Source organism: Somniosus microcephalus, chromosome 3, assembly GCF_052327205.1.
Source record: "Somniosus microcephalus isolate GS21.2 chromosome 3, FLI_Smic_1.0, whole genome shotgun sequence".
NCBI classification, from domain to species: domain Eukaryota; kingdom Metazoa; phylum Chordata; class Chondrichthyes; order Squaliformes; family Somniosidae; genus Somniosus; species Somniosus microcephalus.
The window spans coordinates 120,216,526-120,233,001 of NC_140989.1; the positions used below are offsets into that span (position 1 = coordinate 120,216,526).

General features: G+C 48.6%; 1 protein-coding gene across 1 annotated transcript in view; it reads right to left on the reverse strand.

The window, feature by feature from the left end:
* Positions 1-16,476, reverse strand: part of sytl3 (synaptotagmin-like 3) — a 189,476-nt gene that overhangs the window by 1,217 nt on the left and 171,783 nt on the right. Inside the window, exon 12 of the mRNA XM_085981537.1 lies at positions 8,187-8,357. Within this exon, the coding sequence (XP_085837663.1) occupies positions 8,187-8,357 (171 nt within the window). The remainder of the gene's footprint in view (positions 1-8,186; positions 8,358-16,476) is intronic.

A 16,476-nucleotide genomic window follows, 5' to 3' on the forward strand; every position in this document is an offset into this window, starting at 1 on the left:
GGGGAGAGAGTTGATACAGTTTGATTCAGCTCTGCTCACACCTCAGAACCAATGCATGGGGGAGAGTGAATGCAGTTTGATTCAGCGCTACACACATTTCATTAAAATACATGGGGAGAGAGTTGATACAGTGTGATTCGGCACAAATCACACTTTGAGTGGCTAGCACTCTCTAGGTGGGAGGGGCCAAGAGTGAGCAGGTGCTGCTGGGTGCTTGATTACTGCAGGGAGTTGGAGTGAGTTTGTAAAAAGTTGGTGGTGGTTTTTTTTTCAGGTTTTATGGCCTTTTTGGTTCTTAAACAGCAGCCAGATGGACAATGTTCCCAAGATCAATTTAATCAGGGGAGAGAATGTTGGAGGAAGGGAGAAAAAAAGGCCCAAAGATTTGGGCCGGAACCCCAGGAGGTTTGGAAAAGAAAACATGGTAGTGGTTCAGTACAAGGATAAGGAGATACGAGCTTGGAATATTATCCATGCAGTACATGAGGACTGCAGTGAGGGAAGCTGCTTTGCCTGCCTACCAAAGCTGAATGTTGGGTTCGAGGTGACGGTAAGTGGCAGAGAGGAGGTGGAAAGACTTATACTGAGTTTGAAGGTTGGAGATAAGTTCTACTATATTCTGAAGAGGTGGTGGTCTCATTCTTAAACCTACCGGTTTATATTGAGGACGATGTGCTAATAAAAAGGTTGGAGTTGTGAGACATTAAAATTTGTTCGGCAATAAAGAGGAGATACTATCCAGGAATGCGGGTAGCAAATGGAACCCATTATGTAAAGGTGCGGTTCCCAGAGGAGGGGGTGAAGTCATTGCCGTATAGCATGAAATTCGAGGCAGTGGAAGGAGTGCAGTATTTCTGGGTACTGCATGATAACCAGGTCAAGGTTTGTTATTATTGTCTTGGACCCGACCATCTTGTAAGAAGCTGTCCAGACATGTACTGTTATAAATGCGGCGAGATTGGAGACATCGCTCGGAGCTGCAAGGCGGAGAACTGTGGGGTGTGTCACAAAGGCCCCATCCACTGTGAGTTTGGGGCAGAAGGAAGCCCCTTGAGTGACGAGCAGATGGGAGAAGGAGCAGAAGCAGGAGGTGTGAGTGGAGCGGCTGGAAGAGTGGAGCAGGCGGAGGACACAACTGGTGAATGGAAGGAGAAAAGAGTACAGGAAGAGGCAGAAAATTGCAGAGCAGAGAACAGGATGGAGATGGTGGAAAACACACCAAGTACGGTGGAAAGGACAAAGACAGCAGCGGGCAGCACAGGTCTGGTGTCCACGGTGGGAGAGGTGGTGGGAGCGGGGTGCAGAGTAAGTGTAAGTACTCCAAAGAAAGACGGGGAGTTGGACATCTCGGGGAGCAGGAGGGGGCAAGACAAGGAGAGGGTGCAAAAGGCAGGAGCCTTAAAGGAGCAGCAGGATGGGAGCGGGGAGACAAAGACACCAGAAGGGAGCAAGATAGGTGCAGATGTGCCATTGTCTCAGAGAGAGAAGAGACGGTGCAACGGTGGAGATGAGGCTGAAGGGGGTGGTACTGTTGGAGAAACAGTGATAGCAGGAAGCCTTTCTAAAAGAGATTATGGCCACGATCTTACCTGAGGAGGCGCATTAGGGGCGGGGCTGCTGGTTTCCGGGTTCTAGTCCCGCCCCCAGCGACGTCTGACGACCTGACGCTATTTTCCCTTGATTGACCTTGTTAAGCCCGTCCTGCGGGCTTGCCGACCAATTAAGGGAAAGCCGGTGTCAGATGACGTCAGTGCATGATGCTTCATCTGCCGGTTTTGTTAAAGTGACAGGTGTGGCGGAGCCACTAAGGGACTCCAATCAATCAATTGTATATAATTCCCTTTAATAATATGTTGGCTACAGCCTGAGTCTGTAGCTTTGTTTTCACTGTTTACATGTACAGAGCGCGATCACTTTAATAGCGCGGGTAAACGCGGTGACGTCACGCCGTTCATCACGTGATCCCCCACCGGCGGGAAAAACGTGATGACGTCATGACATCAGCCATGGGACCAACCTAGCAGTCCTCGTGGAGCCTCCGAACTGACTAGACCTATATTCGATGTTCTTCTGTAGTTATCCGTTAAACTCTGTTACTTTTCATTAAACCTCGTTTATTTGATCACCTGAGTGGACCTCAGTCTTTTGGATAGGAACTAAACATTCCTACATTGGTGACCCCGACTTTTGCGAACGGTTTTCGCAGAAGTTACTGAACATGGAATCGAACGCCGTTGCTTTGAAGCTACCACAGTTCTGGGAGCAACAGCCAGCCGCGTGGTTCATTCAGGCTGAAGCCCAGTTCGCAATCAGGAACGTCGTTGTGGATCAGACCCGTTACTATCACGTGGTCTCCGCCCTCGACAGCGCCACAGCCTCGTGGATCGTCAGCCTGCTTGGTAATCCACCAGAAGATCGCAAGTATGATACGATAAAGGCGCAGTTGTTACAGGTCTTCGGGCTCATGAAGTCGGAGCGCGCCCGCAGGCTGCTCAAAATGCCCAGCCTCGGGGACTCCAAGCCGTCCGAGCTCATGAGCCAAATGCTCACGCTCCTGGGCTCCGAACCGGAATGCTTCCTCTTCAGGGAGCTATTCCTCAGCCAGCTACCGGAGCAAGTTCAGGCTGCCCTAGCCAGGTCGGAAGTCACCGACTGCGCAGAGCTGGCTGCCGATGCGGACAAGATCTTCGCAGTGACACAGCAGTACTGTGCTGCCACGAGGCGCCCATCCCCCACAGACACTGCTCCAGCCCCTCAACCTGCGGGGTTGTGCTTCTACCACGCCCGTTTTGGCGCAAAAGCAAGATGCTGCCGCCCTCCCTGCAGCTTTATGCTAAAAAAGAAACAGCAGCCGCCCTGTCGAAAGAGGACCGGTTATAACGAGCGCCCCGCGGCTGCGATGGCAATCGGTAATTCGGGAAAACTCCTCTTCATCAACGACTCCCTATCTGGTCGACGTTTCCTTTGCGACACCGGGGCGCAGTGTAGCATCCTACCCGCGTCAAATCTTGATCTACAAGTTTGGGGGCACGGCCCCTCCCTCCAGGCGACTAATGGTGGGGCCATTCGGACCTTCGGAAGCCGGCGGTTCCAGGTGTGCTTCAGCGGCCAGCGGTTTTACTGGGAGTTCATCATGGCCAAGGTCTCTCAAGCCATCCTCGGGGCGGATTTTTTGTGCGCCAACGGCCTCCTGGTGGATGTACGGCACCGCCGGTTGATCAATGCGGCCACTTTTCACTCCATCCCGTGCTACCGCGGTAACACCGTGGCGCGCACTGTCTCCTGCATGTCCCCACCTCCAGATGACTTCACTCGCCTCCTCGGAGATTTCCCAGACCTGACCAGACCCACTTTCTCTTCCACGGCCACGAAACATGGTGTCGAACATCACATCATCACTACTGGCTCCCCGGTCTACGCACGGGCCCGGCACCTCGAACCTGGCAAGCTCGCGGCTGCGAAAGCGTAGTTCGCCACGATGGAGCGGCTAGGGATTATTCGCCGGTCGAATAGTCCCTGGTCTTCGCCTCTCCACATTGTTCCGAAACCTGGCGGCGGATGGCGGCCTTGCGGCAACTACCGACGCCTGAACGACGCCACTACTCCCGATCCCTCATATTCAGGATTTCTCTGCACATTTGGCGGGAAATACCATTTTTTCAAAAGTCGACCTTGTCCGTGGCTACCACCAGGTCCCCGTACACCCGCAAGACGTCCCGAAAACTGCAGTCATCACCCCATTCGGCCTATTTGAATTTCTGCGGATGCCGTTTGGATTGAAGAACGCTGCACAGGCTTTCCAGCGCTTGATGGACTCTGTGCTTCGGGACCTCATGTTTCTATTTGTCTACCTCGATGACATCTTCATCGCCAGCCCTAATAAAGAGGAGCACATCTGCCATTTACGCACCCTCTTTAGACGCCTCAGTCAACACGGCTTGATCATCAACCCGGCCAAGTGCCAGTTCGGCCTGCAGCAGATTGATTTTTTAGGCCATCGCATCACATCAGACGGCGCAATTCCCCTGCAAATGAAGGTGGAGGCAGTTACTTCGTTCCCGCGCCCGCAGACTGTCAAGGCCCTGCAGGAGTTCCTCAGGATGGTAAATTGTTATCACCGGTTCGTCCCTAATGCAGCTCTGCTCATGCAGCCCCTGTACGAGGCCCTCAAGGGCAAGTCCGGCAAGTATCCGATCAGCTGGACGGTCGACATGGACCAGGCATTCGTCGACACAAAAGGCGCTTTAGCCAACGCAACCATGCTGGCACACCCGCTGTCAGGTGCCACCATCGCCCTTACCACCGACGCGTCAGACTACGCCATCGGCGCAGTGCAGGAACAGTGGGTGCATGGGACGTGGCAACCGCTGGTGTTTTTCAGCCGTCAACTACGGCGAAACGAACAAAAGTACAGCACGTTCGACCGGGAGTTGCTGGCCCTTTTTCTGGCCATCCGCCATTTCCGGTTCTTGCTAGAGGGACATCCGTTCACGGCTTTTGTGGACCATAAGCCACTAACGTTCGCTATGGCCAAGACCGCCGAACCGTGGTCAGCTCGGCAACAATGTCAGTTGACGTTTATCTCACAATTCACCACTGACATTCAGCATGTGTCCGGTAAGGACAACCTGGTGGCGGATTGCCTCTCCCGCGCGACCGTTCATGCAGCCCAGCTCGGCATCGACTATGTCCTCATGACTGCGGATCAAGCCTCGGATCCGGAGGTCCAATCTTACAGAACCAACCCCTCTAGCCTCCAAGCGGCCGACGTCAAATTCCATGCCGCGGGCACAACGCTACTCTGCGATGTCTCCGTAGGAGATCCTCGCCCTATCGTCCCGGTCGCCTGGCGCCAAAAAGTTTTTGACGCCATCCACGGGTTGTCGTGCCCTGGCGTGAAGGCCTCGCAATGGTTGATGTCGTCCAAATTCGTGTGGCAGGACATGCACATGGATGTTCGCGACTGGGCCAACACCTGCGTGGTCTGCCAAAAGGCCAAGGTGCAGCATCACGTCAAGGCTCCATTGGCCACTTTCGCCGTTCCGGAACATAGGTTTGATCATGTGCATGTGGACCTGGTGGTGCCACTTCCTCCTTCGCATGGGTTTACTCATCTTCTTACAATGGTGGACCGCACCACTCGATGGCTGGAGGCGGTTCCTCTGTCTTCCACCACTTCCACAGATGTCGCCAGGGCATTCATCTCCTCTTGGGTCGCCCGCTTCGGGGTACCGGCGGACATCTCGTCCGATCGTGGGCCGCAGTTTTCTTCGGAGCCCTGGAACGCTGTGGCTCAGGGGCTCGGCATCAAGCTACATCACACCACTGCCTACCATCCACAGGTGAACGGCCTGTGCGAACGATTCCACAGGTCACTCAAAGCCGCACTGCGAGCCCGCCTTCAAGGCGCGAGCTGGGTGGACAGGCTTCCATGGGTCCTTTTGGGTCTTCGTACGGCACCTAAAGAAGATCTTCAATCGTCCTCGGTGGAGCTCGTATATGGCCAGCCGCTACGCGTACCAGGGGATTTCCTTCCATCTCCAACAGAGCCATGGTCCGCGTCCCAGCAGCTCATCAGCCACCAGGAGGCAGCCAGCAGTTTCGTTCCAGTGCCTATGTCGCATCACGGCTTGCAGAGCTCACACATCCCAGCTGAGCTGAAGAACGCTGACTATGTGTTTATCCGCCATGACGCTCATCGGGACCCGCTCAAACCCCCTTACACTGGTCCTTTCCATGTGATAGAGCCGGGAGACAAATCTTTTTCGGTTGATGTCGGAGGTAAACTGGATCACATTTCGGTTGACCGGTTGAAGCCGGCTCACTTGGACCTTGACCGCCCAGTCGAGATCGCACAACCGCCGAAACCTGGCCGACCGCCCACAGTCGCCGTGCCCGATCAAACGCAACCGCCCGCCAGCTCGCCCGCCGTCCATCCGCTTCCACTTCAAGGCTACAGAAGTCGATCTGACAGGCTTGTCAGGCCTCCTCGCCGTTTTACTTTTGCTATTAAAGACAATTCTGGGGGGCGCATGTGGCGGAGCCACTAAGGGACTCCAATCAATTGTATATAATTCCCTTTAATAATATGTTAGCTACAGCCTGAGTCTGTAGCTTTGTTTTCACTGTTTACATGTACAGAGCGCGATCACTTTAATAGCGCAGGTAAACGCGATGACGTCACGCCGTTCATCACGTGATTCCCCACCGGCGGGAAAAACGTCATGATGTCATGACGTCAGCCACGGGACCAACCTAGCAGTCCTCGTGGAGCCTCCGAACTGACTAGACCTATATTCGATGTTCTCCTGTAGTTATCCATTAAACTCTGTTACTTTTCATTAAACCTCATTTATTTGATCGCCTGAGTGGACCTCAGTCTTTTGGATAGGAACTAGACATTCCTACACAGGCACCATAATTTTTTGACAGATGAATTGTCAGTGTTTGACAGCACTGAGGTGCTGTCAAACACTGACATTCACTGTCCAAAGGTGAGCCCTTGTACCCAGGCTCACCAATGACTCTCTCCTTATGAGAAAACAGATGGCAGTTGCATGTGAGTTGCAGAAGTCATCTGTCAATTCTCCCGATCAGATGAGGCTTCACAGAAACATCAAATCTTGTCACCTGCAGATATGTATAAACAGAATAAAAATATTTCTCACTACATTCTCTCACCTGTCATACTTACCTGTGCACCATTGCATCCATCACACTACCTCTGTAGCTGTCATTTGCACACTTACACTGCAGAAGACCCACAGCTCGCCTCGCTGACCCTGGCGGGGTTTCCCGCCATCGGGAAGCCCGCATCAGCAGGCGGAAAATGATGATAAGCCTAACTACCTGTTAACAAGCAGTTAATTGGCTCTAATCCCCTTCCCACCACTAGGAGACGGGTCCCTGCGTAAGTTGACCCGCTCCCAATTTTTCCCATTTTCCCAGCAGTCCCGCCTCCAAACCCGCCTCCTTAGGGCTGGGAAAATCCAGCCCTATGTACCTGATGGGGAGCAGGGATGGGAGGTTACAGAAGAACTCGAGAGTGAGAAGTCAGAGGAGGACAGAGACATGGAAGTGGGGGGTGGGGTGGCATCATGTGGAAAGGGAAAGGTTAGTGAGGGGCAGAAGGAGGGAGAAGGGGCAGCTCCTTGGTAAGGAAGAGGCTGAAACTGCAGGGAAGGTTCAAACAGGAGGTAAAAAAGAGCCGGAGACTGCAGGAGAAAGCAACAGCTGCCCGAAAAGTTGGGAAGGAGCATGAGAGGAGGGAAAGGCTGGAGATTAAATGATGGGCGGAATATCAGGTGCACTTCCCTTATTTGGAAACATGATTACTGATCAGTTTTTAAAGTACAATAGATTAGTATATGTTATGGGAGACAAATTAAACTTCAGGATTTGATGTTAATATGTGGTGGAGGAATGGCTATGCAGAGCGGTGGAATGGATGATACAATGGAATGATTACGATGTTGTAAATGTTTTTAATGTTCAATAAATAATATATTAAGAAAAAATGGGTAGCACTCTAGCCTCTGAGTCAGTAGATTGTGGGTTCAAGTACCACTTCAGAGCCTTGAGCACAAAAATCTAAGCTGACACTCCAGTGCAGCACTGAGGGAGTGCTGTACTGTCGGAGGTGCCATCTTTCAGATGAGATGTTAAACTGAGGCCCCGTCTGCTCTCTCAGGTGGACGTAAAAGATCGCTTGGCACTATTTCTTCAAAAGTGCACTTCAAAAGTACTTCATTGGCTGTAAAGTGCTTTTGGACATCCTGAGGTTGTGAAAGGCACTATATAAATGCAAGTCTTTCTTTCTTTCTATGGGAGAGAGTTGATACAGTGTGATTCAGCACTACTCATATCTCATTCCCAATATGGGAGCAAGTTCATATAGTGTGACTAGGTAGTCCTTGCATCTCAGTATTATAGCCATCATCAGTGTAAAGTCTTTGCATAAACCTTTTACTTGATTTCCTTTGACAACCTTTTCACCAATTGGGCACATTAAGTTAGAAGTTTTCATTTCCAGTCCATTTACCTAAATATGTATTTAAAACATTGCAAGCACCACTGAGATCCACACGGGTGTGTTGCGGCTTAAAATATTATATGAAGACAGTACTGTAATCAGAAATGCATGCATGTGCTCTTCAATGCCATTCAGGATCGTGCACTGACATTACCTTGCCTCGAAGCTGGTACCAGTTGTATGACTGAGTTGCGTTCTCCTCAAATCTCCAGTCCTCAAAAGGAATTTGCACCTCTCCCAGAAACACTTTCCGTTTGAGTGTCGTACAGTGCCATACGGAGACTTGAAGTGTCCTCATCTCCAACTGCGACCGTTCAATGTTGTACTGCGGAATGCAAAGTAGAATACGGAATTTGAAAAATTATTAACCCAGAAAACTCCTGTGTAACCACCCTTAGGTTTCCTTAGATCTGCCTTACTGGTGACACTAAAGTTAGGTGGCACAGTAAGTAGTGTAGATGGGAGCAGTAAATTGCAAAGAGACATTGATTGATTAAGTGAGTGGGCGAAGCTGTGGCAGGTAGAGTTTAATGTTGGGAAGTGTGAGGTCATCCATTTGGTCTTAAGAAAGATAGATCAGAGTATTTTCTAAATGGCAAGAAGCTAGGAACTGTGGAGAAGCAGAGAGATTTGGATACCAAGTTGGATACTGTTGAGGGGGATGACTTACCAGGGGAAGGCAGCAGCAGCCAGCTTCCTGGCACCAGGGACGCTTCTGCTGCTCAGAAAGGGAGGAAAAAGAGTGGGAGAGCAATAGTGGTAGGGGATTCTACCGTAAGGGGAACAGATAGGCGTTTCTGTGGCCGCAAACGTGACTCCAGGATGGTTTGTTGCCTCCCTGGGGCCAGGGTCATGGATGTCACTGAGCGGCTACAGGGCATTCTTAAGGGGGAGGGTGAGCAGGCAGAGGTCGTGGGCCACATTGGGACCAACGACATAGGTAGGAAGGGGGATGAGGTCCTGCATCAAGAATTTAGGGAGCTAGGTAACAGATTAAAGAGCAGGACCTCAAAGGTTGTAATCTCTGGATTACTCCCAGTGCCACGTGCTAGTGAGTATAGGAATAGGAGGATAGAGCAGATGAATGCGTGGCTAAAGAGTTGGTGTAGGGGGGAGGGTTTTACTTTCCTGGATCACTGGGCCTGCTTCTGGGAAAGGTGGGACTTGTACAAGTCGGACGGGTTGCACCTGAACCAGAGCGGGACAAATATCCTTGCGGGGAGGTTTGCTAGCACTGTTGGGGGGGGTTTAAACTAACTTGGCAGGGGGATGGGATACAGAGGGGAGCTGAAATAGGGGGTGATGTGCTGCCAATTATAGAGAAAAAAACAAGTCAGCTTGGTAGACAGGGCAAATATATAAGGGCAAGGCTGGATGGCATCTATTTTAATGCAAGGAGTCTTGCAAATAAGGTGGATGAACTGAAGGTGTTGATAAACACATGGGAGTATGATATTGTTGCTATCACGGAGACATGGTTGAGGGAGGGGCAAGACTGGCAGCTCAATATTCCGGGGTACAGAATCTTCAGGCGAGACAGAGGAGGAGGTATAAGAGGAGGGGGTGTCGCAATATTAATTAAGGAGTCAATTACTGCAGTAAGGAGGGATGATATATTAGCAGGTTCCTCTAATGAGGCCATATGGGTGGAGCTTAAAAACAAAAAGGGGGCAAGCACTTTGCTGGGAGTGTACTATAGGCCTCCAAACAGTCAGGGGGAGATAGAGGAACAGATATGTAGGCAAATCTCAGAGAAATGTGCAAATAATAGGGTAATAATAATGGGGGATTTCAACTTCCCCAATATTAACTGGGACAGTCAGAGTGTGAAAGGCTCAGAGGGTGTAGAATTCTTAAAGTGCATCCAGGAGAGCTTTTTGAGCCAGCATGTAGAAAGTCCTACAAGAGAGGGGGCGGTACTGGACCTAATTCTAGGGAATGTGGCCGGCCAAGTGGAAAAAGTGCTAGTAGGTGAGCACTTTGGTGACAGTGACCATAATATGGTGAGATTTAAGGTGGTCATGGAAAAGGACAGGGATGGGCCGGAAATAAAGGTTCTAAATTGGGGGAAGGCCGATTTTAATAGGATAAGGCAGGATCTGGCCAAAATGGACTGGGATCAGCTACTTGTAGGAAAATCCGCATCGGAGCAATGGGAGGCTTTCAGAAGGGAGATTGAGATCATACAATGGCAACATGTTCCCGTAAAGGTCAAGGGTGGTTCCAAAAACCACAGGAAACCTTGGATGTCAGGGGATATACGAGAATGGATTAGGAAAAAAAGGAGGGCTTTTGGCAGATACAAAAGGCTAAAGACGGAGGAAGCCCTAGAGGAGTACAAAAAGTGCAGGGGGATACTTAAAAAAGAAATTAGGAGATCAAGGAGGGGCCATGAAATAACACTGGCGAGCAAAATAAAGGAAAATCCTAAGATGTTTTATAAGTATATTAAGGGTAAGAGGATAACTAGGGAAAAAATAGGGCCCATTAGGGACAAAAGTGGCAATCTGTGTGTGGAGCCGGAAGATGTAGGAAGGGTTCTAAATGATTTTTTTGCATCTGTTTTCACTATGGAGAAGGACGATGTAGACATAGAAATAGGGCGGGGGGACTGTGATATGCTCGAACATATTAACATCGAGAGGGAGGAGGAATTGGCGGTTTTAGCAGGCCTAAAAATGGATAAATCCCCAGGCCCGGACGAAATATATCCCAGGCTGCTGTGTGAGGCAAAGGAAGAGATTGCGGGGGCTCTAACACATATATTCAGGACCTCTCTGGCCACAGGGGATGTGCCAGAGGACTGGAGAACCGCTAATGTAGTACCATTATTCAAGAAGGGAAGTAGGGAAAAACCGGGGAACTACAGGCCAGTGAGCCTAACATCAGTGGTAGGAAAATTATTGGAAAAAATTCTGAGGGACAAAATTTGTCTCCACTTGGAGAGGCAAGGATTAATCAGGGATAGTCAACATGGCTTTGTCAAGGGAAGATCATGTCTGACTAATTTGATTGAATTTTTTGAGGGGGTGACTAGGTGTGTGGATGAGGGTAACGCAGTGGATGTGGTATACATGGATTTCAGTAAGGCCTTCGATAAAGTCCCGCACAGGAGACTGGTCAAGAAGGTAAGAGCCCATGGAATCCAGGGTGCCTTGGCACATTGGATACAAAACTGGCTTAGTGGCAGAAGGCAGAGGGTGATGGTCGAAGGTTGTTTTTGTGACTGGAAGCCTGTGGCCAGTGGGGTACCACAGGGATCGGTGCTGGGTCCCTTGCTGTTTGTGGTCTACATTAATGACTTGGATATGAATGTAAAAGGTATGATCAGTAAGTTCGCGGATGATACAAAAATTGGTAGGGTGGTAAATAGCGAGGAGGGTAGCCTCAGTCTGCAGGACGATATAGATGGGTTGGTCAGATGGGCGGAACAGTGGCAAATGGAATTTAACCCGGAAAAGTGCGAGGTGATGCACTTTGGGGGGACTAGCAAGGCAAGGGAATACACAATGAATGGTAAGACCCTAGGCAAGACGGAGGGTCAGAGGGATCTGGGTGTGCAAGTACACAGATCCCTGAAGGCGGCGGAACAGGTGGATAAGGTGGTAAAAAAGGCATATGGGATACTTGCCTTCATTAGCCGAGGCATAGAATATAAGAGCAAGGAGGTTATGATGGAGCTGTATAAAACACTGGTTAGGCCACAGCTGGAATACTGTGTGCAGTTCTGGTCGCCACACTACAGGAAGGATGTGAACGCTTTGGAGAGGGTGCAGAGGAGATTCACCAGGATGTTACCAGGGCTGGAGCGCTTCAGCTATGAAGAGAGACTGGGCAGATTGGGTTTGTTTTCCTTGGAGCAGAGGAGGCTGAGGGGGGACATGATTGAGGTGTACAAAATTATGAGGGGCATAGATAGGATGGATACTGAGGAGCTTTTTCCCTTAGTAGAAGGGTCAATAACTAGGGGGCATAGATTCAAGGTAAAGGGCGGGAGGTTTAGAGGGGATTTGAGAAAGAACTTTTTCACCCAGAGGGTGGTTGGAGTCTGGAACTCACTGCCTGAAAGGGTTGTGGAGGCAGAAACCCTCACAACATTTAAGAAGCATTTGGATGAGCACTTGAAATGCCATAGCATACAAGGCTACGGACCAAATGCTGGAATATGGGATTAGATTAGACAGGGCTTGATGGCCGGCGCGGACACGATGGGCCGAAGGGCCTCTATCCGTGCTGTATAACTCTATGACTCTATTTATGGGTCCATGAACAGAAATCATTAAAAGCTGGTCAGAAGGCTGGAATATAAAGGGATAGAAGTTATACTACAGTTGTATAGAGCTCTGGTTAGACTGTGTCTGGAGTATTGCGTTCAGTTCTGTACACCTCACCTCAGGAAGGATATATTGGCCTTTGAGTGGGTGCAGCGCAGATTCACCAGAATGATACCGGGGCTAAAAGTGTTAAATTATGAGGACAGGTTGTATGCCCTTGTATATAGAAGTTTAAGGGCTGATCTAATTGAGGTGTTTAAGATGATTAAAGGATTTGATAGGGTAGGTAGAGAGAAACTATTCCCTCTGGTGGGAAGTCCAGAAGAAGGGGGCATAACATTAAAATTAGAATATAACAACAAAATACTGCGGATGCTGGAAATCTGAAATAACAACAGAAAATGCTGGAAATACTCAGCAGGCCAAGCAGCATCCGTGGAGAGAGAAACAGAGGATTCCTCTCTACTGTGGCTGACACCGCCCTTGACCGTGTCCGTTCTATTTCCCGCACTTCTGCTCTCACCCCTTCCCCTCCCTCCCAGAACCACGATAGGGTTCCCCTTGTCCTCACCTTTCACCCCACCAGCCTCCACATTCAATGGATCATCCTCCGCCATTTCCGCCACCCTCAACGTGATCCCACCACCAAACACATCTTCCCCTCACCTCCCCTTTCAGCATTCCGAAGGGACCGCCCCCTCCGCGACACCCTGGTCCACTCCTCAATCACCCCCAACAGCCCTGCTCCTTCACCTGGCACCTTCCCGTGCAAGCGCAGGAGATGCAACACATTCCCTTTTACCTCCTCCCTTCCCACTGTCCAGGGCCCCAAACACCCCTTCCAGGTGAAACAGTGATTTACTTGTACTTCTTACAATTTAATATATTGTATTCGCTGCTCACGATGCGGTCTCCTCTACACTGGGGAGACCAAACGCAGATTGGGCGACCGTTTTGCGGAACATCTCCGTTCAGTCCATAAGGGTGACCCTGAGCTTCCGGTCGCCTGTCACTTTAATTCTCCACTTCACTCCCACTCTGACCTCTCTGTCCTCGGCCTATTACACTGTTCCAATGAAGCTCAACGTAAGCTCGAGGAACAGCACCTCATCTTTCGATTAGGCACTTTACAGCCTTCCGGACTCAATGTCGAGTTCAACAATTTCAGATAATAATCCCTGCCCCCATTTTTCATGCAGTATGATTTTGCCATTCCCATTTGCAACATTTTCACAGTATGTTCTTTCAATTCCTTCCTCCCCTCCTAAACCACACCCCACCCCCCCGTCTCTGCACCTGCTTAATATCTGTTACATTTCCAGCTTTTTCCAGTTCTGATGAAGGGTCCCAGACCTGAAACGTTAACTCTGTTTCTCTCTCCACGGATGCTGCCTGGCCTGCTGAGTATTTCCAGCATTTTCTGTTGTTATTTCACATTAAAATTAGAGCTTGGCCATTCAGGAGTAATGTCAGGAAGCACTTCTTCACACAAAGGGTATTGAAAATCTGGAACTCCCTCCCCCAAAAAGTTGTTGAGTCTAGGTCAATTTAAATTTCAAAACTGAGATAGACAGATTTTTGTGAGGTAAGGCTATTAAGGTATATGCGCCAAGGTGGGTAAAGAAGTTGAGGTACAGATCAGCCATGATCTAATTGAATGGCGGAATAGGTTTGAGGGGCTGAATGGCCTACTTCTGTTCCTATGTACCTATATAAAAGAATACTCATTCTGTGAGCCTGCAGCAGACAGCAGGGCTCTGCTCAGTATCATTTTTTGTGAAATTGAAATAAAATTAAAAAACAAATTATAATGATCCCACATTAAGAGAAATTTAAATCTTACAAAAGTGATATAAATAAAGGATAATGAAACATAAACAAGCCTCTTTCTATTTCTATCTATGTAGTTGTTTTGTGTGTCTAGAATCTGTTGTTTTTGATTTCTTTTAATACATTTTCAAATCTTTTCTGCTTTGCTATTGTGACTCATTATCACACCAATAACATTGCTTGAAAATTCATTCTGATCGATGTGATAGACATCTACGAAAACCAATGATATTCCCCCAAAAATGTACATAGCCACCATGACAGCTTTGCTCTATTTAATCCCTATAATAAAACTAATCATAAATAGGTGTAAAAAAATCATAAATTACTGCTCCGTCCATCACTCTGCTCCATCCCACCTTCCATGCAATTCCTGATGCATCCTGAAAGGCTTCATCTACAGCCTCAATCCCAGGGGAACGCTGCCCCACTAGCTGACATCAGCAGACCTGCCTACACCCCTATACTCCACAACTTGGCCTAGCTGTTAGACCTGATATGAGGAATGCATGCTGATAAACAGACTAATGTTATATAGCATTGCGTTGTATGTTATGGGGTCTTAATCTGGGAGCAATGCAAAGGGTGATGAATTAGTACCTTCTGTTTTCCATTTTGAGTGACTCTGAGTCAGAGGGTCACGGTTTCCAGCACTAGCACACACTAGGATTTTATTTTATACCACATACCATTCCCCATACAAGAGCAGAGGTAGCATGCTCCAAGGTCAGGTCAGCGCCTCCCTCTCCTGTGACCTCTACCACCAAGAAGGACAAAAGCAGCATTGATGTGAAACGCCATCACCTGCAAGTTCCCCTCCAAGTTACACACCATCTCAACTATACATAGTGATGTTCTTTCATCATTGTTGGGTAAATATCCCGGAATTCTCTACCTAACACCATTGTGGGAGCACCATCAGCAGAACGACTACCTCCACCTTCTCAGGCAAATAGGGATGGTTAATAAATGGGGCCTTGACAACGCACCCAAATCTTAAGAAGAAATAAGAAAAAAAAGCAAACATGTTGATAGGAGGCACAGCACAGCAAAGAGGCTTGTCCTCCAATTTTTCCTTCCCTGAGATGGACCTAACATCAGCATCTCTTCCTTGATGCCACATTTGAGTTTGGGAAGCCAGGGCGTGAGGAATCATAGGTTCACACTTGTTCTAGTTGGTGCTCTATGCACCAACTAGCTTTGCCACTAATGAGTGATATTTAAATTTTCCTGGATGCCTTCGTGAATGACATTAATTCTCAAACCTCCACAGGGATATCCAGAGAAGGAAAGATTGGCCAAATCTGTTCCATTCCATGGAAACTCACTTCCTATTATTTTATCGGAATGGCAGTGCAGAACTGGCAACAGCCCAGCCAATCCCACCCTTCAAGGGGAAGAAGGAGCAGAAAAGGAGTGACATCACCCTCACAAATAGTTTAGTGGGCAAGGCCTGTCAAATACAATGGAGAGCTGACATTTTAAAGTGAGCTGTGTAAGAAATCGTGGATTAAAAGAAATAATAGTCTGTTACGGGTTCTCTAGATCAGCAATTTGCCTAAGTTAATGACACAGAAAGATTCCAGTCATATCAGAAACTTTCAAAACCTGAAACGAAACCTAACATGCATGGATCTGTCAAAGACTTTGTGAAGCCAGATAGCTAGGTAAACACAGAATATGCATTCTTCATCTTGGAACAGATCAAGTCAGGATGGGCCTAATCTTGAGGCCATTAACGTTCTGCATACATAATCGGTAACAACTCACAGTAGCTACCAAGCCAGGAAAAGGACAATTAAATTTCATAAATAACAAACAGCCAGGATATCAAAGCCATTAAACCAGGAGACAACCACCCCAAAAGCCGTTAAAGTGGATGACCGTAATCACTTTGGATGTGTTAGATCCGTGTATCTTAATGTTGTGTCCTTCAATAATCAGACAAAAGACTGCAGGGAACGATCAACAGGTGTTTACTGAATGAGGGTTACTCTAGAACAAACTGTACAGATCACTGCTCAGGGTTTATATACAGGTGTGGTCACTGCCGGTACTACAGTATACAGGAGCTGTAAAAAGTAGTTCTCCCCTTAAAGGTACATACATTACAATTCCTCCCCTTTTAGATTAACAGTACCATAACACTCATTTAACAATTAAATATCAAACTAATTACAATTAACACTTTTAACATGCAACATTAGCTGAAAATAGTCTATTTATAAATTCAGTCTTTGGGGAGGCTTCCTGATCCTTTCTGGATAGCGCCTTTCCCGAGTGTCTTGCTCTTGGTGCGGAGGCGATTCTGGCCCCCTGTCGTCGGTTGGTTCATCAGCT